Source organism: Semicossyphus pulcher, unplaced genomic scaffold (assembly GCF_022749685.1).
Source record: "Semicossyphus pulcher isolate SPU_LCO1_2020_fin unplaced genomic scaffold, fSemPul1.0.p SCAF_8, whole genome shotgun sequence".
Classification (NCBI taxonomy): domain Eukaryota; kingdom Metazoa; phylum Chordata; class Actinopteri; order Labriformes; family Labridae; genus Semicossyphus; species Semicossyphus pulcher.
In genome coordinates, this window is record NW_027211759.1 from 23022235 (window position 1) to 23043641 (window position 21407).

Consider the following 21407-nt stretch of genomic DNA (forward strand, 5'->3'; position numbering starts at 1 on the left):
AAGGAAAATACTTTTGATTAATTGCATGACATCTTGTGAACAATATTCTTCGTCTTCATATCTGAGCTCTTAATCATTCTCTAAAAACTCTGTTTCACATCTCTTTACTTTGAAAATAAGTTAGAATTAGCTAGTTTAATTAGGAGTGAAAAACACAATCTGCTGGATGTTTTTTGCAGTGACATTATTGTACAGGCTTGTAATAAAGACTGCTATGTCTTAAACAAAAACAGCTTCATAATCCAGACTGTGGTCAAGGAGCACAGGGGACACTACATCTCCAAAACAGATCTAGCTAGCTGCAAAGCTAACCCCTGTCCCTCCTCCTTTTTTTTCCTCGTTTCCTCATGACCAGCATGACATCCCTTTCATTACCATCTCGTTTGAATCTACATGGTTAATTACATCACATTTAAAAGTCATTAAAAAAAAACCTGAAGTTTTGGTCAGAAGACGCATCATTAAACACTTGAGAATTCATACAGGAGAGAGACCGTACTGCTGCTCCATGTGTGACAAAAGTTTCGAGGAAGATATTAAAATACAGTTACTGGAAAATTAGGAAAAGTAAAACCTGAAGGTGGCAGTAATGCAACTTTATGGATGCCGGCGGCCGTAAAACACCGAAGAAGAAGAAGACCGGAAGTCGCCGTGTTGTCGCTGCTAGGCGGATCGCGATCGGAGCGGTAGAAGCTGCGATCATCGACAGCTTAATAGTGCATATTATACGGTTTTAAACATGTCTAAAGTGGAAATGTTGAGAGTCGTTGTGAATCAGCATTTAGCTGCTGCCGCCGAAGAAATATTAGGACTCTTTGTAAGGACCATATCTGAGTATGAAGAGGAACTTTATCTCTCAAAGCAGGAGAACGAGCGACAACGCAAACTGCTAGACGCTGTTTTGAAGCCGGAAGTTCGGTTACACAGAACAGGTTGGTAGTCGTAGTAGAAGCTTGAAGTTTTAGTGTGCAATGTTATATCAATGTCAATTCATACAGCCTAATGGGAGATTCAGCTCAGATCTGTAAACAGACAAATAACAATTTTGATTGGCAGGTTATTTACTGTTTAATAGTCTGTAGTTACACCTGTGCGTAATCATTACTCAAGTCCATGTTCCCGCCTAATTTATACAGTCTCAGTGTCTCCACAACTTCAGGTCACAACTTCAACGTCGTCTCGATGTGCGCTCTTCAACTTTTGGACATTAATCATTTTTGATGTCCTGAAATGTTTTATTAACAATTCCTGCAAGAATTTCATAACTTGACAACATCATGTGCTGGTAATGACTAGCTCATATGGCGATGAAGACTGGTCATGGAATATCTTGCCTTGACACATTTTAATTTGCTTTGACATGAACTAATAAACCTTCTAAGAGCTATCACAACAACATACACACCCCTAATATAAAGATTTTTATGTTGGAGTGTAAGGTGATCCAACTGTATTTGCATAGAAATTTACCTATTCATTATATTGTTGGTGCAGTCACGCAAGAAGGCACCTCCAATCGCGCTACCTGAGGACACGAATATGAAAATCAAAATAACAAAAAAATCAATAATAGGACAAAAACTGTTAAAGCCCCTGTAAACCCAAATCCACAAAATCCTTCTAACTGTGTAATTTAGGGTCTTATGTAGAAGAAATTAATAATCTTCAGGTCCAATTCAGTGGCTGGTTCAGATGAGTTTTATTCACTGCGCAGTGGAGAGAGATCATCACAGCAAGTTGTAGAAAACCTCTCTGACTAGAGTCAGCTCTAGTCAGAATATATATCTTGGGTAACAGTAAACAAAGGGCTAACCAAAAGGGCTATGCTAATTGAGATAAAGCAACAAAGGGCAATACACAACCAAGATGAAAGAAGCTTCCGTGTCGGTGTTAAATTGGGCGTGGTTATGTATGATATTTATCACGTCATAAATTTCCTTGAACCAATCAACCGCAGTTGCCCTGCCTCACAGGTGCAATAACACTTTCAGCTCGCGATCAATCTTCCTCTCTGAGTCTGAGCTAACTCCTGTCCACATACCCTGAACGTCTCTGCACATACCAGAGGAAATTCAGTTAAAAGCGATTAGGTTTGGATATCTAATTCCACTGCCAATATTTTTCTATACGAGCAGTATCTACTGGACTGTATCACAATGCCGATTTGGGTGCGAGGCGGTGTGCATAGCAATTGTGCGGTCAGAAAAGACAAAGAAAGTGAAATACAGAGAGTGTCTGTGACAATGTCAGCTGCTGCAAAACAGAATGGAGAAATGTCCGGCTGCTGTGTATCTTCTTAGACAATTTGACTTGATTGTAGGTTAACAGGCTTTACTTATATGAACCCACCTTGGAATTGGGATGCTCACTTTGTACATTTTATTTCAGCCAATACCGATGACCGAAAATGACCTGCTTCTCATGGCAGATACCAATAAGAAAAGAGATAATTGCAAATTTTGGTAATTTACGAAAACCTGTAGTTTATGCACGTGTTTGGGTAAGACAGGCAAAGACGATTTTATATTCCATAGGTCCTGAGACCTAACCAAATCTAACTGACATCACAATTGTTTACACAACAAATACAACAATTATTGATCTTCAAATATTAATTTACTTTTTTCTACTGAAGTCAATCAAAGACTTCAAATTAGTCATCCATTCTGTAAAAATACAGAAACCTATCATGGAGTGGACAGGACCAATGTATAGTAACAGGTAATGACAACTGCAGGTAATGACAGTTTTCAATGTAAGTTAAATCTACTCTACCCAAAGTGCCTACCTTGCAGGGGCGGGCGGGGGAGATTACATCTTCAAAGATTAAAAGACCGTCAACATTTCCAAATGATAATTTTAGACTTGTGGTATAGTTTCCCCATTGTCATGACCTGATTAATCCTACAGGTTGCAAAGATGAGCAAAGCTGAAAAATCCATGCAATATACTTATACAGTAGTGAATACATTATTATGTATGAATTTATTTTCAATTGAACTGTTGTCTCAATCAAATTCCCAATGAGACTCACAATCAACAGACGAATCGTCCAGAAAATCAATATCTGCATTAAAAAACATTACAAATTTCCCCAGACGCTTCCCCATGTTAAGAAAGTACAGGCAAGCCAAAATGTGTCTGAGAACTGAAAGGCAAAATTTAAACGAAAGCTCACCTTCCTCATAATCTTCCAGAATCCTCTTTCTCCTGAGTCTCTGCTTTGGCACCGCTTCCTCCACCCCCATTCTCTACCATGAAATAAAATATATAAATGTTTTTGGCTGCCCAGTGCCCCTAAGTAGTTTGGATGGGACAAATGCATTCGTTACTTCCAGGTTGGATTATTGTAACTCGTTACTTACTATCAGGCTGCCCTGATAAATCACTAAAAACTCTTCAGCTGGTACAAAATGCTGCAGCACGTGTGCTGACAAGAACTAGGAAGAGAGATCACATCTCTCCTGTATTAGCCTCTCTGCACTGGCTTCCTGTAAAATCTAGAATAGAATTTAAAATCCTTCTTCTTACTTACAAAGCTCTTAATGGTCAGGCACCATCATATCTTAAAGAGCTCATAGTGCCATATTACCCCTCTAGAACATTGCGCTCCCAGGATGCAGGCCTGCTTGTGGTACCTAAAGTCTCTAAGAGTAGTGTTGGAGGTAGAGCCTTCAATTACCAGGCCCCCCTCCTCTGGAACAATCTACCAGTCAAGGTCCGGGAGGCAGACACCCTCTCTTCTTTTAAGAGTAGACTTAAAACTTTCCTCTTTGATAAAGCTTATAGTTAGGGCTGGCTCAGGCCTGGACTAGCCCATAGTTATGCTGCTATAGATTTAGACTGCCGGAGGGGATCTGACACACCGAGCTCCTCTCTCTCTCTCTCTCTCTCTCTCTGCGTTTCTCTGTCTCTGTCTCTCTTTCCCTCTCTGACTCTTTGTCTCTCTCCCACTCTCTCTCTCTCTCTCTCTGTCATTTTAATGCAGCTCATTAACTCTGTATCTTCTGGTCCCATTAACACTACTAACCACATATCTTCCCAGGAGTTCTTGTGCTCCCTTGTCTTGAAGGTTCCTGGGGATCGTTGCTGCAGACCACCTGCTGCTGTGGACCTGCTCAACTGCAACAACTACTAACATCAGTCTCCCCCATAGTATCATTATTCTTGCTGCTAATGCTAATAGTAGACCTGTTGTTTTCAACTGTTACAATTACAATTACCTCAGCCTTTATCATTACTCTGCTTCTCTCGCTAATTTATTTATTTATTTATTTCTTTGCTAATCTTCACACTAGTCTACCACTATTATTGGCATTGTAACCATAAGTATGTGTCTGTTGTTCATGTTACAAGAACACATGTTGTTGTTGCTGTCTTTGCCTGTCTCTATCTTGCATCTCCTTCTATCCCATTTTCGGCCCATCCAGTCCAGATTGATTTGAAATGCAGAGACATTTCTCACAAAGGGAAACAAATTATTTATGAAATATGTTTTCTTAAAGGGGCTATATGTAAGATTTTACATATATCCATCAATCAAATATCATTTTTTTATTGCCAATGTGTGATGGGATAGTAGAGGAACTGATAAATTGAGACCTTCCCCAACTTCCTCCATTGCCTCTAACAGCCTGTGAGCTGATTTTTATGTAAAGCACTTGGGACGGTTTTTCCGGGAAACAAAAGGATGTGACGTATCTGTGCGCTCGCGAGTACCTCTGCTGAGAGCCCATTCTATGCCCCAACAGTCAACAGTGTGCAACACGAGACAACACAAGCTGTGAAATGGAGATGTATTATGCCAGAAACGACAGGCACCCACAACAACACCAACACAAACTACGCACAAGAATAAATAACAAAAAAAAGTTTTATCTAATCTAATTTAGCTAATGTTCGCTAATGCTTGTGAAGATTTGCTGGTTTCGCCAGCGTAATTTGCCGTTTGGTTACGAAGCACAATACCAGTTAGGCAATGTAGCAAAACACCATTGAGTAGATAAGATCAGCTAACTCACGCAGACTCACGGGGCTGATCTGGCAGGTAATTGAGTCATTTGCCGTTTGGTTACGAAGCACAATGCCAGATCCATGCAGTGTATTTATTATAGCTAGTTAGGCTAACCTTAGCATGCTCGCTAACGTTATGACAAACCAAAATACTATCCGAGTGTGTGTCAGTGTTGTCAGTCTAGCTTGACAAATAACTTAGCCACCTAACATGATATTAACTTAGGTATTATAACAAACAGTGTTGAGTTTGGACAACATGATGCCGGTCAAGATGATACCGGTCAATGAACACGTCTCGTTAGTGAAAAGTAAACAGAGTCAGACAGAAAAATTAATGGCCCAGCAAACTGTTGGTCTTACAATGTCTCAAAAGACATACATTAATTAGCTGAGATAAAGCAGCGAAGTAGAATCGAGCCATTTATTTCCACCAGATAAACTGTGACACCTGAAATAATGTCCCCTCCCAGGCTCCGTAACATCACTTTTCAAAATCGAAGTAACAAAGGCAGCAAAGCAAAACAGACGGGTCATAAAATCATAAATAGAAATAACAAATAATAAAAAAATATATAAAATGAATTTAAAAGAACCGCTAAAGACATCAAATTATTTTAAAATAATTAAAACAAAAAAAATTCAAGTAAAATCTGGAAAGGCTTGCTGATAAAAGTATGTATGTATTAAGAAGGGATTTCAAAGAGATCACTGACTCAGCTGACCTGATTTCCTCCTTTTTTCTGCAGATATTCAGCAGGACCCAGAGCCCCCACAGATCAAAGAGGAGGCTGAGCAGCTCTGGAGCAGTCAGGAGGGAGAGCAGCTCCAAGAACCTGTCCCTGTGAAGAGTGAAGATGATGAAGATAAGTCTCGGATCTCACCGCTTCAGCAAAGTCAAAGTGCAGCCAGCAGCTCAGCTCAGTGTAATGACGAGGGCTGTGGAGTATCAGTTCCTGTTATTCATCCTGCTGATGAAGATGAGACTCTAGAGTCATCCAAACAAGCTGAGCAGAGTCCAAATGTAATCACACATAAGAGAAGTGACTCAAGAAAACCCTTCAGCTGTTCATTTTGTAAGAAACAATTTAAAATCAAAGCAGATGTTGTGCGGCATATCAGGATTCACACGGGGGAGAAACCCTTTCGCTGCTCAGTTTGTGGTAAAGGATTTACTCAGCACTCAGGTCAAATCACCCACATGAGAACCCACACAGGAGAGAAACCCTTCAGCTGCTCGGTTTGTGGTAGGGGATTTACTCAGCACTCAGGTCGAATCTCCCACATGAGAACCCACACAGGAGAGAAACCCTTCAGCTGCTCAGTTTGTGGTAAAAGATTCTCTCTGAGGGGTGGTCAAACCGCCCACATGAGAACCCACACAGGAGAGAAACCATACCGCTGCTCAGTTTGTGGTAAAAGATTCGCTCTGAGGGGTGGTCGAACCGCCCACATGAGAACCCACACAGGAGAGAAACCATACCGTTGCTTAGTCTAATAAATGCTTCATCTACAGTGAAAGCCTTCCCCGACACATGAGAGTTCACACAGGAGAGGAGCCGTACAGCTGCGCAGTGTGTAACACAAGTCACAGAGTCAGGCGTTGCTGAAACACATGAGGATCCACACAGGAGAGAAACCCTTCTGCGGCTCAGTGTTTAAGAAAAGCATATATTAGCATCAGGAAAATACTTTTGACTCTAACATGGAGTATAAGGTCAAACTGTTGAAGACTTGTCAATACCACCTGAAATCAATACTGTTATTGTCATTTACATCTGTACTGATCAATTAAATGACATCTTGTGAACAAGATTCTTCATCTTTACATTTGAGCTCTTAATCATTCTCTTAAAACTCTGTTTCAAATCTCTTGACTTTGAAAATAGGTTAGAATTAGCTGGATTAATTAGTGAAAAACACAATCTGCTGGGTGTTTTTTGCAGTGACATTATTGTACAGGCTTGTAATACAGACTGCTATGTCTTAAACAAAAACAGCTTCATAATCCAGACTGTGGTCAAGGAGCACAGGGGACACTACATCTCCAAAACAGATCTAGCTAGCTGCAAAGCTAACCCCTGTCCCTCCTCCTTTTCTAAACACTCATTACATTTAGCTTTGTTGTGATTAGTAGTCTATCATGTCGACTGGGCCAAATCGTTTCCTCATGACCAGCATGACATCCCTTTCATTACCATCTTGTTTGAATCTACATGGTTAATTACATCACATTTAAAAGTCATTTAAAAAACCCCTGAAGTTTTGGTCAGAAGACGCATCATTAAACACTTGAGAATTCATACAGGAGAGAGACCGTACTGCTGCTCCATGTGTGACAAAAGTTTCGAGGAAGATATTAAAATACAGTTACTGGAAAATGAGGAAAAGTAAACCTGAAGGTGGCAGTAATGCAACTTTATGGATGCCGGCGGCCGTAAAACACCGAAGAAGAAGAAGACCGGAAGTCGCCTTATTGTCGCTGCTAGGCGGATCGCGATCGGAGCGGTGGAAGCTGCGATCATCGACAGCTTAATAGAGCGTATTATACGGTTTTAAACATGTCTAAAGTGGAAATGTTGAGAGTCGTTGTGAATCAGCATTTAGCTGCTGCCGCCGAAGAAATATTAGGACTCTTTGTAAGGACCATATCTGAGTATGAAGAGGAACTTTATCTCTCAAAGCAGGAGAACGAGCGACAACGCAAACTGCTAGACGCTGTTTTGAAGCCAGAAGTTCGGTTACACAGAACAGGTTGGTTGTCGTAGTAGAAGCTTTAAGTTTTAGTGTGCAATGTTATATCAATGTCAATTCAGTCTAATGGGAGATTGAGCTCAGATCTGTAAAGTTCATGTTCCCGCCTAATTTATAAAGTCTTTTGTTCCAGCACAGAAATAGGTACAGGAACATTTTTACCCTGATGGATGTCTTTAATGCTTAACACATTGATCAGCAGTTTGCAGGAAAAGTCTTCATCACAACTGGCCACGCAACTCCGGCTTCATATACGTTTTTCATAATGACGGGTGAACCAATGTATGATGTCTCTTGGTCTTAATTTGCTGTACGGTGACGGTATCTGCTGCTAGGATAAATCTTTTCGGTTCAAAAGTACTTTTTCTACGTTTATGCAAAGCGTCCACTCTACTCTCTGTTTTAAAACCCACTAATGGAGACTTTTGGAGACACTGCAGATCACATTTTGGTTTTAAAACTTTAGGTTCATGTTTGATTTTGCACATCTGAATCATAACCCTGCAAACATTTTGACGTTGAAATAACGTCTACACCTTGACGTCGTCAGGGGGTTGAAAAATGTAGCCAAAATACAAATTGAAACGACGTCAGGTCACAACTTCAACGTCGTCTCAATGTGTACTCTCCAACTTTAGGACATTAATAATTTTTGATGTCCTGAAATGTTTTATTAACAATTCCTGCAAGAATTTCTTAACTTGATAACATCATCTGCTGGTAATGACTAGCTCATATGGCGATGAATACTGCATGTCCAGACAACTTGTAACAGATACCAAAGGGTTAAACATACATAGATTAATGATGATTTGATGAGTCATGGTCTGAAAATTGTATAAATGGCATATGTTTTACTGGCATAACTGCTCCATAAAACCAGCCATGACCACATTAAATTATATTATTTTAGAATCATGGCTTACTGCATTTGGTGCACCATCTATACAAAACATGGAAAGGTAAATAGTTGACTGGAATGCAATGTTCTTCACAAAAATACGCCCTCAATATTGTTACACTTCTGTTTCATTTAACAGTGTTCTTGTAATTCAGTCGAGAGCACAGTGGTCTTTTTGTGTGCATTACATTATATGTGAAAATTACACATTACTGATTCAACTTACCAACCAGACTGTAGACTTGGCTGTCCCTAAATCGCCTTTTACTGCGATGTCCCCCATCAGCCATATTTAGACAAGCCTTTACCGAATTTGACATCACCCCGAGAAAGAGGGAAAAAAGGGGCATAATTCAAAACAAACATTTGTTTTTCTTCATTAAGCATTCCAGTTTTGTTATGTGTGCAGCCCATGAATCTCTATCCACACTACTCGCTGAGCCGTTCAACTACAACACAAATCTCTTTCATATAACTATAGAGGGTTGATGAAGAAAAATAATGAGTGCCACGCATCTCTAGAGATGAAACTCTAATCAAAGTCATAAGTGAATTTACTTAGAGAAGAGGCCAGTTTGACTTGTATGAATGGTCTAGGGCAATACAGGGAGCTATTCACTAGCCTCAGTAATACAAGAATATAGGAGTCATCCATTACTGACCTGATCGCCACTACAACGCAATTTATTCATTTATTTTTAGGTCACAGAATATCATGCCTTGACACATTTTAAATTGCTGTGACATGAACTAATAAACCTTCTAATAGCTATCACAACAACATACACACCCCTACTATAAAGATTTTTATGTTGGAGTGTAAGGTGATCCAACTGTATTTGCATAGAACCTATTCATTATATTGTTGGTGCAGTCACGCCAGAAGGCACCTCCAATCCTTGCAATTGCGCTACCTGAGGACATGAATATGAAAATCAAAATTACTAAAAAATCAACAATAGGACAAAAACTGTTAAAGGATGTTATCAGTATGATGTTAAACCTAGATTAAATATATTGTGTGAATTCAGTGAAGTCTTGGGCCACCAGAAAAAATTCAGTTGAAAGCGATTAGGTTTTGATATCTAATTCCACTGCCAATATTTTTCTACACGAGCAGTATCTACTGGACTGTATCACAATGGCGATTTAGGTGCGAGGCGGTGTGCATAGCAATTGTGCGGTCAGAAAAGACAAAGAAAGTGAAATACAGAGAGAGTGTGTGACAATGTCAGGTGCTGCTAAACAGAATGGAGAAATGTCCGGCTGCTGTGTTTCTTCTGAGACAATTACAAATCCCAACTCTAAAATGTGTTTTGTTATTAGTACTGAACTATGATGTAGTGTTAGCTTTCATTTATAAAGGGAATATTTGTATGTACATTTGTTTTTTGTTTTTTGTATGTCTTTATATTTTTATGTTTAGGTATACATTAAACTGTAAAGTCACCTGGATTGCACTGACTTTTGCCTTCATTTCCACCAGCAGTGTCAGAACCCTGCGTTGGAATTCTAACCATGAAAAAATAGAGTGACAGTTGAGCAAAATCCATATTACGAAGGGTTAGGCTAACATTAGACAGTAAAATATTTTTTTCTGTAACTTTCCTTGGCTTTAAAAATAAATTAGACTAAGGCCAGACTGTCATTGTTCCTTTTTTGAGATATTCAACTTTAGTAGAACTTTCAAGTTTCAGCAGTCCTACTGGTATCTAAGTGCATCAACAAGTAAGCTAGTGACCACTGCCGTGTCTTGTCAACACCAACCTTCCTCCCAGGTGTCGGGCTACTCATTCACTTCCATCAATTTTGCTGACCTACTTTAAAAATCATACTTTTGTATAATAAAAATACTCCTGTGCTGATTTCAATACCACAAACATCTCTGACTAAAAGCAAAGTAGTCTTTTTCAGTTTTATAAGCTTTCAAAAATAAAAGCAGACCCTCAAAATGAATGGAAGTGACCCGAGTAGTCAAGCTGTCAGCTTGGAAAAATGGAGGTGTAGACAGCGGACAAAAGGGTCAGCAGTGGTCGCTAGAGCATTTGTGGATTAACCTTAGATATATGCAAGATTGCTGATTTTTTTTTTATTTATACCAAAAAAGCCTTTTCAAAAGTTGAAAAAGTACTTGCTGCCCATATCCATTGGGAACATGGATCCCTCTGAAGGCTCATGCATCCTTGTCTCCTCCTGGCCTGTCTACCCCCTCGCGACTCTGGGTTGCTGGCTGTCTCCCAGCGCTGTGTTGCAGTCTGACTATGGTGCTGATCCTTGTGTGTCTGGGTGGCTGTCCGGGTTGCAGTCTGTTGCCCGTCTGTTGCCAACTGATAAAGGATCGTAGTCACCCGGGCTTTCCCTCCAGCTTTCTTCAAGGTTTCCTGAGAATAGGTATACATTTAAAAATATGCAATGACAGTTGGAAAATGAATAAAAGGTCACTCTTTCAGACCTTTGAAAAATGTAAGGATAGATCTAAAGGTGTTTCAAATTGACTGAGCTTTGGACATATTCTTACTCATCAACTTACTCTGCAACTGATTGTACCCATCTCTGAGAGGCACTGAAACCTGTCGGTCTTTCTAAGAATAACTAATGACAAACTACACTTACGGTCGACAACTCTAGATAGAGGGGTCTAAGTTGTCTCACTGCTGATGATCACACTTCTCCCAGACCATGATCTAATGTTACCTGTAGAATTAATATAAGCAAATGTAGTGAGTTTTGGACATAATCGTCCCCTTAAAAAAGTATGACATGATTGTCTTCAATTAATGGGACTAATTTCAGTCCTGCGGTTGTGAGCATAACATACTTGTATTCAACACAAACAGGACATTCCAAGAAGGTTAATTCATGACAAATTGAACTTACGGAGACTTGGACTTGATTGTAGGTTAACAGGCTTTACTTATATGAACCCACCTTGGACTTGGGATGCTCACTTTGGAAATTTTATTTCAGCCAATACCGATGACCGAAAATGACCTGCTTCTCATGGCAGATACCAATAAGAAAAGAGATAATTGCAAATTTTGGTAATTTACAAAAACCTGTAGTTTATGCACGTGTTTGAGTAAGACAGGCAAAGACGATTTAATATTCCATAGGTCCTGAGACCTAACCAAATCTAACTGACATCACAATTGTTTACACAACAAATACAACAACTATTGATCTTCAAATATTAATTACCTTGCAGGGGCGGGCGGGGGAAATTACATCTTCAAAGATTAAAAGACCGTCACCATTTCCAAATGACAATTTTAGACTTCAGATATAGTGTCCCCATTGTCATGGCCTTATTAATCCTACAGGTTGCAAAGATGAGCAAAGCTGAAAAATCCACCCAATATACTTATACAGTAGTGAATACATTATTATGTATGTATTTATTTTCAATTGAACTGTGGTCTCAATCAAATTCCCAATGAGACTCACAATCAACAGATTTGAGGAGACTTTAGTTTCTTATTTGGCAACAGTTGCGACGAATCATGCATTTAAGCATGGCTTCCTGTAACAGCAATCATTGTTGGGACATGGCAACGGGAGAGAGAAAAGTTGCTCTACACAAAATGGTAGCTATGAGCTGATATATCATATCAACAAAAACAGAATAATTTGTTGTCTGATTACTGGATCTTGTAAACAAGTCAAAGTAGAATACGCATTTTTTTGTTTTAGAGGAAAAAAAGAAAAAGAAATTATGCACTTTTAAAGTGATCACCAAAGGTAAAATAGTTGCAGGTAGTCATCCCGGGAGAAATAACTACACATTCCATGCTATTGCACCAAATTTTGAACACTTGGAACCGCCTTGAATTTAGCCATTTTAATTATTGTGAAAAATGCATTTCCCTTTTACTATGAGGTTGTTTCTGATCAAATAATGGCATTAGTGAATGCAATCAAGCAATTCAAAACATTTAAACCAAAGACTGTATATATAGAGATGGACGACATGACCGCTCCCTAAAAGTGAAGCGCCCCCTGCTGACTGGCTGCAGTATAGGTCATAAAGCCCGCTTCCTACATCTTAACAGGTGGGACTTGAGTCAAACTATAAAATCAAAATACACGCCAAATAAATCTTTCTCAAACATGTTTCCGAGTGTTCATTTTTCTGGCAAGTTCATTTTTAATTATTAGTTATTTGATGCTGTCAAAATGATGACTGACATCTCTGTTGACAAATACGGCTCCTGCAGCCGCTCAGTTCCGGATTAGCAGAGTGGGATACATCTCGTCGCAGAGTTTACTCTGACCTGGCGATAGGTGTCACAGTGTAACTGGTGGTGGTCACAGATGTGTGTGGGCGTTGCTTCTGAGTCCGTTGTACACAAGCGAGGAAAGAAACGACTCGATTCAACTTCGCTGCTTTATCTCAATTAATCGGTGTCTTTTGAGACATTGTAAGACCAACAGTTGGCTGGACCATTCATTTTTCTGTGGACAACATGTGACTATAGTGGACCACACTCGCCACTGATGATCGCTACAAAGGTGTCTTCTCTGCTTCTGTTTTCTTAAAATAACGGTATTCCACTGAATCAGAGTAAACAGGTAAAAGCTTCACAATAATTAAAACTCAGGACATGTAAGTTATGATTCATCTGTGGTGTAAAATAAGACATTAACTGTTCCACTGGAGTTTGAATTAGCTTGTGATGTTCTGCTGTGTGCGCCGGCTGTGGTTGCAAAGGTGATCTCAGCTTGTTTTTATGATGCCAATAGCACTGACGTGCACATATGACCAAAACGTCTCCAGAAGTAACTGTCATTAACTCTTTCAGGATAGTCACATGTTGTCCACAGAAAAAGGAATGGCCCAGAAAACTGTTGGTCTTACAATGTCTCAAAAGACATATGAAGTAGAATCGAGTCGTTTATTTCCACGAGTTAAACTGTGACACCTGAAATAATACATTGACCTTTTCAACAACTTTTCTTGCGAGTTTTGTGAGTTCTAGCAAATGTTTTATTTTATTTTTTCCTACCTTAAATTTTTTTTTTTTTTTAATTTCCGTAACAGCACTTTTCAAAATCGAAGTTATAAAGGCAACAGGTCATAAAATCATAATTAAAGGCAAATATTAGAAATAACAAATAATAAAAAAATATATAAAATTAATTTAAAAGAACCGCAAAAGACATCAAATTATTTTAAAATAATGAAAACAAAAAAAAATTCAAGTAAAATCGGGAAAGGCTTGCCGATAAAAGTTTGTATGTATTAAGAAGGGATTTCAAAGAGATCACTGACTCAGCTGACCTGATTTCCTCCTTTTTTCTGCAGATATTCAGCAGGACCCAGAGCCCCCACAGATCAAAGAGGAGGCTGAGCAGCTCTGGAGCAGTCAGGAGGGAGAGCAGCTTCAAGAACCTGTCCCTGTGAAGAGTGAAGATGATGAAGATAAGTCTCAGATCTCACCGCTTCAGCAAAGTCAAAGTGCAGCCAGCAGCTCCGCCCAAGGGATGGGAACACAGTGTAATAACGAGGGCTGTGGAGTATCAGTTCCTGTTATTCATCCCACTGATGAAGATGAGACTTCAGAGTCATCCAAACAAGCTGAGCAGAGTCCAAATGTAATCACACATAAGAGAAGTGACTCAAGAAAACCCTTCAGCTGTTCATTTTGTAAGAAACAATTTAAAATCAAAGCAGATGCTGTGCGGCATATCAGGATTCACACAGGGGAGAAACCCTTTCGCTGCTCGGTTTGTGGTAAGGGATTTGCTCAGCACTCAGGTCGAATCACTCACATGAGAACCCACACAGGAGAGAAACCCTTCAGCTGCTCGGTTTGTGGTAAAGGATTTACTCAGCACTCAGGTCGAATCTCCCACATGAGAACCCACACAGGAGAGAAACCCTTCAGCTGCTCAGTTTGTGGTAAAAGATTTGCTCAGAGGGGTGGTCGAACCGCCCACATGAGAACCCACACAGGAGAGAAACCATACCGCTGCTTAGTTTAATAAATGCTTCATCTACCGTGAAAGCCTTCCCCGACAAATGAAAGTTCACACAGGAGAGAAGCCGTACAGCTGCGCAGTGTGTAATGCAAGTTTCATTCAGAGTCAGGTGTTGCTGAAACACATGAGGATCCACACAGGAGAGAAACCCTTCTGCGGCTCAGTGTTTAAAAAAAGCATATATTAGCACGAGGAAAATACTTTTGACTCTAACATGGAGTATAAGGTCAAACTGTTGAAAGCTTGTCAATACCACCTGGAATCAATACTGTTATTGTCATTTACATCTGTACTGATCAATTAAATGACATCTTGTGAACAAGATTCTTCATCTTCACATTTGAGCTCTTAATCATTCTCTAAAAACTCTGTTTCACATCTCTTGACTTTGAAAATAGGCTAGAATTAGCTGGATTAATTAGTGAAAAACACAATCTGCTGGGTGTTTTTTGCAGTGACATTATTTTACAGGCTTATAATACAGACTGCTATGTCTTAAACAAAAACAGCTTCATAATCCAGACTGTGGTCAAGGAGCACAGGGGACACTACATCTCCAAAACAGATCTAGCTAGCTGCAAAGCTAACCCCCGTCCCTCCTCCTTTTTGAAACACTCATTACATTTAGCTTTGTTGTGATTAGTAGTCTATCATGTCGACTGGGCCAAATCGTTTCCTCATGACCAGCCTGACATCCCTTTCAGTACCATCCTGTTTGAATCTACATGGTTAATTACATCACATTTAAAAGTCATTAAAAAAACCTGAAAAGTTTTGGTCAGAAGACGCATCATTAAACACTTGAGAATTCATACAGGAGAGAGACCGTACTGCTGCTCCATGTGTTACAAAAGTTTTAGTCAGAAGAACAAAATAATTGGAAAATGAGGAAAAAAAAATACCTGAAGGTGGCAGTAATGCAACTTTATGGATGCCGGTGGCCGTAAAACACAGAAGAAGAAGAAGAAGAAGAAGAAGAAGACTAGAAGTCAAGTTAAAGAAGTAAGGTTTAATATAATAATTTAATATTACAGAGCTAAAGAAAGACTGGGTGGAAAGGAAAATAGGACCCTGCACAACTAATTATATAAGAACTTTTACAATTATTTACAGATATTTAATGATGGCTCAAAAGATCAAAATAATCATGTAGGGACAGGAGTATACATCCCACAATTTCAAATTCAGTTAGGAAACACAATAACAGATAAATTATCAGTTTATACAGCTGAGATGATGGCAGCCATTATTGGTCTTCAGTGGGTGGAAGATGTGAGACCAGACAGAGTAGTATTGTGTATAGACTGCAGCAGTCCTTCTGAGTTTGCAGGCTGTGAAGTCAGTCAGGGAAGATCTGATATTTAAAATATTTCAATCTTTATTTAGAATACAGAGGTTGGAAAATTGTTATTGAATTTTGTTCAGTACCTGCACATGTGTGAATAAAGGGAAAATAATTTGCGGGTAGGGAAGCTATAAGGTCACTAAATATGAGGCATATAACCAACATTCCATTTGGAAAAGGGAAAGGGAAAGCAATGATAAAAAAGTAAGTATATGAACTTTGGCAGAAGAAGTGGGATGAAGATAGTAAAGGAAGAACTTCCTACAAAGTACAAAAGACGGTCAGAGCACAGAATGTAAAAGGAAGAAATAAAAGAGAGGAGGTAATATCATCAAGACTAAGACTTGACCACACTGGTTTGAATAAGACATTATTTATATTGGGAAAAGTAAATATGTATTCACTATAACATAGGCACAATATAAAATGCAGAACGCATACTAATGCACTGCGGAAAATATAATGAAGAAAGGGTACACCTACTACAAAGGGTGAGAGAGGCGAGACATGAATAGAATTTGCAAGGTATTCTAGGAACGGGTGGAGATGGGGCGTCGGAAACTTACCAAGGGATAATATATTTCTTAAAAAGCACTAGGTTGTTTAATAGAATATAGTTAGCGGGTTTATTTTGTTTGTTTGTTTTTTGGTATCAAAATATTAGCTCTTAACATAAGATATAGCAAACCCCCGCCAGACAATGGTGAAGTGTACTGATGTTTCCAGAAGCCTTTATTTATGATCAGCCATCAGCCTGATTTTGAACACAAATTGACTTTTTCCGTAATGAATTTCTTTGACTGATTTAATTATTGCTATCATTTATATATGTATTTTATACTTATAGATTAAAACAGTTAATATAAACTGAATCTGAATCCTGTTCTACATACTCCGGTACGGTAGGTGGCGGGATGCACCTAAGTTGGTATTGGCAAAAAGCACAAGAAGAAGAAGACCGGAAGTCGCCGTATTGTCGCTGCCGGGTAGAACAAGGTTGGAGCTGGGAACGAAGACAGCTTTACAGAGTATATTTGACGGTTTTAAACATGTCGAAAGTGGAAATGTTGAGAGTCGTGGTGAATCAGCATTTAGCTGCTGCCGCCGAAAAAATATTAGGACTCTTTGTAAGGACCATATCTGAATATGAAGAGGAACTTTATCTCTCAAAGCAAGAGAACGAGCGACAACGCAAACTGCTAGACGCTGTTTTGAAGCCGGAAGTTCGGTTACACAGAACAGGTTAGTAGTCGAAGTCGTAGTACAAGCTTTAAGTTTTAATGTACAATGTCATATCAGGGTCAACTCAGACAGTCTAATGGGAAATTGAGCTCAGATCTGTAAACAGAGAAATCACAGTTTTGATTGGCAGGTTATTTACTGTTTAATAGGCTGTAGTTACACCGTGTGCATAATCATTACACAAGTCCATATTCCTGCCTATTTATACAGCCTATTGTTCCCGAATAGAAAATAGTGATGGGTGCGTTGAATGCTTCACACATGAATAAGCTGTTTGCAGGAAGAGTCTTCAACACAACTGGCCATGCAACTCAGGCTTCATGTACATTTTTTGATCATGACAGATGAACCAATGTATGATGCCAACTTCTCTTGGTCTTAATTTGCTGTACTGTGACAGTATATGGTGCTAGGATAGATCTTATCGGTTCAAAACTTTTTCTAGGTTTGTGCAAAGCGTCCACTCTACACCAGTGTTTTAAAACCCACTAATGGAGACTTTTGGAGACACTGCTGATCACATGTTAGTTTTAAAACTTTAGGTTCATGTTTGATTTTGCACATCTGAAACGTGAGCTACGAATTTATGGTTTTATATATTCTGGCGGAAGAATGAAATTATACAATTAAAAATGATCGAACTGAGACTTTGGAAATAAAGACACAGACACCCAGATTATTTTCAGTCAGGACGAATCCTTCCCTGGTCCATCAAATCCATACCATGTTACCATTTTCTTTTTGTCCATTTTACCCATCTCAATATAGATAAAATAAAGAATCAAGGCAGCAGTAGTCCAGCAACTTCCGCGTTCTTTGAGGTAAAATACCAAAGGGAGAGCACTTCACCAGCTGTCCCTGGTGAAAAAATAAACTCTTACCATAACATGGGATCCTATATAAAAGAAGCATTTTTATTAGGCACACTTTGATCAGGCACATTTGCCAGCAGGGATTAAGTTACAGCCATTACAGCTCTTTTGATAAACTGAAGCGATATACTGGAAAAAAATAAAACAAACATAGAGCCCAGGTTTAAAAATGCAGGATTTACCATTTAATGCAAGGTTAATGAAATCATGTAGTTATGTTTAATAGTAAATATAATACAGTGTAAGTTAGGGATGGGGACGAATAATCGAGTACTCTTTGTTGACGTCGTTATTCGAGTAACGTGACGCTACTAGCGCACACGTTTTCGGCTAAAATAGTTGAATTCAGTTACATGCACCATTTCAGCCGTGAGTACTTTCACAAAAATGATGAGGATAACGTGCTGTGCAAGATACGTGGTGTTAAACTATATCATATCTATATCATAGAAATACTAGGTTGATGCTTAACCACATGTGCTTAAAGCACAAATAAAAGCCAGCGGAGACAGACAGTCAGACAGTCTCGCATCACATCATTTGCATCTCCATTAAATTAATATAGTCATAGAAAATTTCAAGTAGGATGAAACACCTCTTGCCATGTCTCATGTGTAGTTCAGAAGAGTGAGTGCAAGGAAGAGCAGTCTTTAAATAAGGAGTGATCAGATGAATTTAGTCAGGCTAACAAGGGTTGACAAGGAATACAAACGAGCAAACCAATGTCGAGAAAAGGAGAGGTAGGATGTGACCTAAAGGAGTTTGGAAGGGAAGTGGTAAAAGGCTAAAAGGAACTTTTACTACTTTGTGTGTATGCATGAATTTCTTTATGCTTTTAGTGGTTTCTGCAGATATTCAGCAGGACCCAGAGCCCCCACAGATCAAAGAGGAAGCTGAGCAGCTCTGGAGCAGTCAGGAGGGAGAGCAGCTTCAAAAACCTGTCCCTGTGAAGAGTGAAGATGATGAAGAGAAGTCTCAGATCTCACCGCTTCAGCAAAATCAAAATGCAGCCAGCAGCTCAGCTCAAGAGATGGGAACACAGTGTAATGACGAGGGCTGTGGAGTGTCAGTTCCCGATATTCATCCCACTGATGAAGATGAGACTTCAGAGTCATCCAAACAAGCTGAGCCGAGTCCAAATGTAATCACACATAAGAGAAGTGACTCAAGAAAACCCTTCAGCTGTTCAGTTTGTAAGAAACAATTTAGTAGTAAAGCAGATGCTGTGCGGCATATCAGGATTCACACGGGGGAGAAACCCTTCAGCTGCTCAGTTTGTGGTAAAGGATTTGCTCTGAGCTCAGGTCAAATCTCCCACATGAGAACCCACACTGGAGAGAAACCCTTCAGCTGCTCGGTTTGTGGTAAAGGATTTGCTCAGAGGACATGTCAAATCTCCCACATGAGAACCCACACAGGAGAGAAACCCTTCAACTGCTTAGTCTGTAATAAACGCTTCATCTGCAGAGGAAGTCTTGCCCGACACATGAGAGTTCACACAGGAGAGAAGCCGTACAGCTGCGCAGTGTGTAATGCAAGTTTCACTCTGAGTCAGACGTTGCTGAAACACATGAGGATCCACACGGGAGAGAAACCCTTCAGCTGCTCAGTGTGTAAAAAAAGATTTGCACAAAAAGGAAATTTGACCCAACACATGACGCTCCACACAGGTCATAAGCCATTCAGCTGTCCTGTGTGTGGGAAGAAATTCACGAGAAAGTCAAGTTTGAAAACACACAAGACTACCTGTTTGTAATGTAAATTGTTTAAAGTTTATTACTTGATATGTTACTTTTTAATTGCGGTTTCTTTGGAACCAGAACATGTTTGACATGATTAATTGCTGACTAATGACTGGAAAGATTTGTTGATCGTGAAAAGTTTTAAATAATTCAGTTGAAGAGAGGGGGTGGTGGACTGTTTCAGAACTGATACTTTTGATCACACTTGTTCGTTAAGTAAAAACACATGTAGCCTAAACAATGGTTTATCACCAGGATATGTCCAGCCAATCAGAATAAGGAAGGAGGGTCAATGGGAGGTCATCTGTAAATGAACATTCACTTTTACACACAAAGGATGAGGAAATGACTTAACGTCACACAGAGGAGAGACTGTATGGCTGCTCAGTGTGTGGAAAATGTTTCAGTCAGAAAGTAACTTTGAAGAGACACATTAAAGCTCATACAGGGCTCATACAGCTGCAGTGTGTGCGGAAAGAAAACCACCGCTGCTCTCCAGCTCCGACCTAGTCACTTCTGGCTTCAAGAAACAAGTTGGTGATGGACAAAATGCCACCTTGACACTTCAAAACAGTAGTCCACAGACCAGTGTGCTATGTCACGGTGGCTACATCAACTTTTTACCCACAGTTTTTGCCTTTCCCCTAAGTTTCAATGGCAGGCTTGGGTAGCTGACTACCTGCAGCTTCTCCTTAGAGATGACTAAGTAAAGTTTTCTCTTTGGGATGAAGCTATTTTCACCAACACTGGTATTCAATTCCCAGCAAAGTATGTATGTGGGGTTTCTTTCACAAAGCAAACACCAACAAAGATTTGTAAATGTAATGAAGTGTAGAATCTGTCAAATCATATATAATACAGATATACAGAGAGATGGTAAGAATATATTTATTAGTCTGAAGCTGTCCCATTAACGGTTTCTTGGTTCACTGATTTTGTCAAATTACATTTTCATTATCATACAAGAAAAACTCAATTTTAACTTGCAGGTAGCTGCTAGTAGCATCTGAGTGCTGGGGTGAATGGGAATAGGGAAAGGCAGAAAAAAATCCTTTTATTGGTTACATGTAATCATAGAAGATACAATTACAGTTAAGACAATCCCGTCAGTTCTTTGAATTTGTGTTCCAACAACAATGAATGTATTATTAGCAGTTTTGAGCAGTTCTCTTTGCAGGGTTTTCAAAGCACCCTCAATCTAATTCATTTATACTGGTGCAGGGGGCTGTCTCCTGATCCAAGGGTTTAGTTGGTGTGTAGAATTGGAGGAAATTTGTTTAAAATTCCAATTTTAAGACATAACTAGGCGTCCATGCATAGAAACCCAACAAATCTCAAAGTAACACGTGTTAAGATTGTCTTTATCTTGCCTTTTAAATGTTTTTTCTTGCCCTTTCACAGACTTAATGATACAAATACAGGTCAGGAAACAGGGGTTTTATTGTAGACAGAAAATCACTTCAGTGTAAAATGTCTGTAATCATAAAAATATTGAATTTAAAAAATGACTGCACTCCAGCTGTATTTTAGCATATACATTTTATTTTGAGCTTCAGTGC

The 21407-nt window shown here is 39.3% G+C and overlaps 2 protein-coding genes across 2 annotated transcripts; both read left to right on the forward strand.

Annotated features, from left to right (window-relative positions):
• The first annotated feature begins 739 nt into the window (after nucleotides 1-739).
• Nucleotides 740-14876, forward strand: LOC138612715 (gastrula zinc finger protein XlCGF57.1-like). Its single transcript, XM_069686119.1, has 4 exons — nucleotides 740-932; nucleotides 5763-6449; nucleotides 14337-14619; nucleotides 14690-14876. Exons 1-4 carry the CDS (start codon nucleotides 740-742, stop codon nucleotides 14832-14834), a joined length of 1308 nt encoding a protein of 435 aa, XP_069542220.1. The 3' UTR covers nucleotides 14835-14876.
• A 423-nt stretch (nucleotides 14877-15299) lies between these two features.
• On the forward strand, nucleotides 15300-19862 carry LOC138612716 (gastrula zinc finger protein XlCGF8.2DB-like). The gene is made up of 4 exons (XM_069686120.1): nucleotides 15300-15360; nucleotides 15420-15506; nucleotides 15951-15959; nucleotides 19324-19862. Exons 1-4 carry the CDS (start codon nucleotides 15300-15302, stop codon nucleotides 19860-19862), a joined length of 696 nt encoding a protein of 231 aa, XP_069542221.1.
• Nucleotides 19863-21407: the final 1545 nt, after the last annotated feature.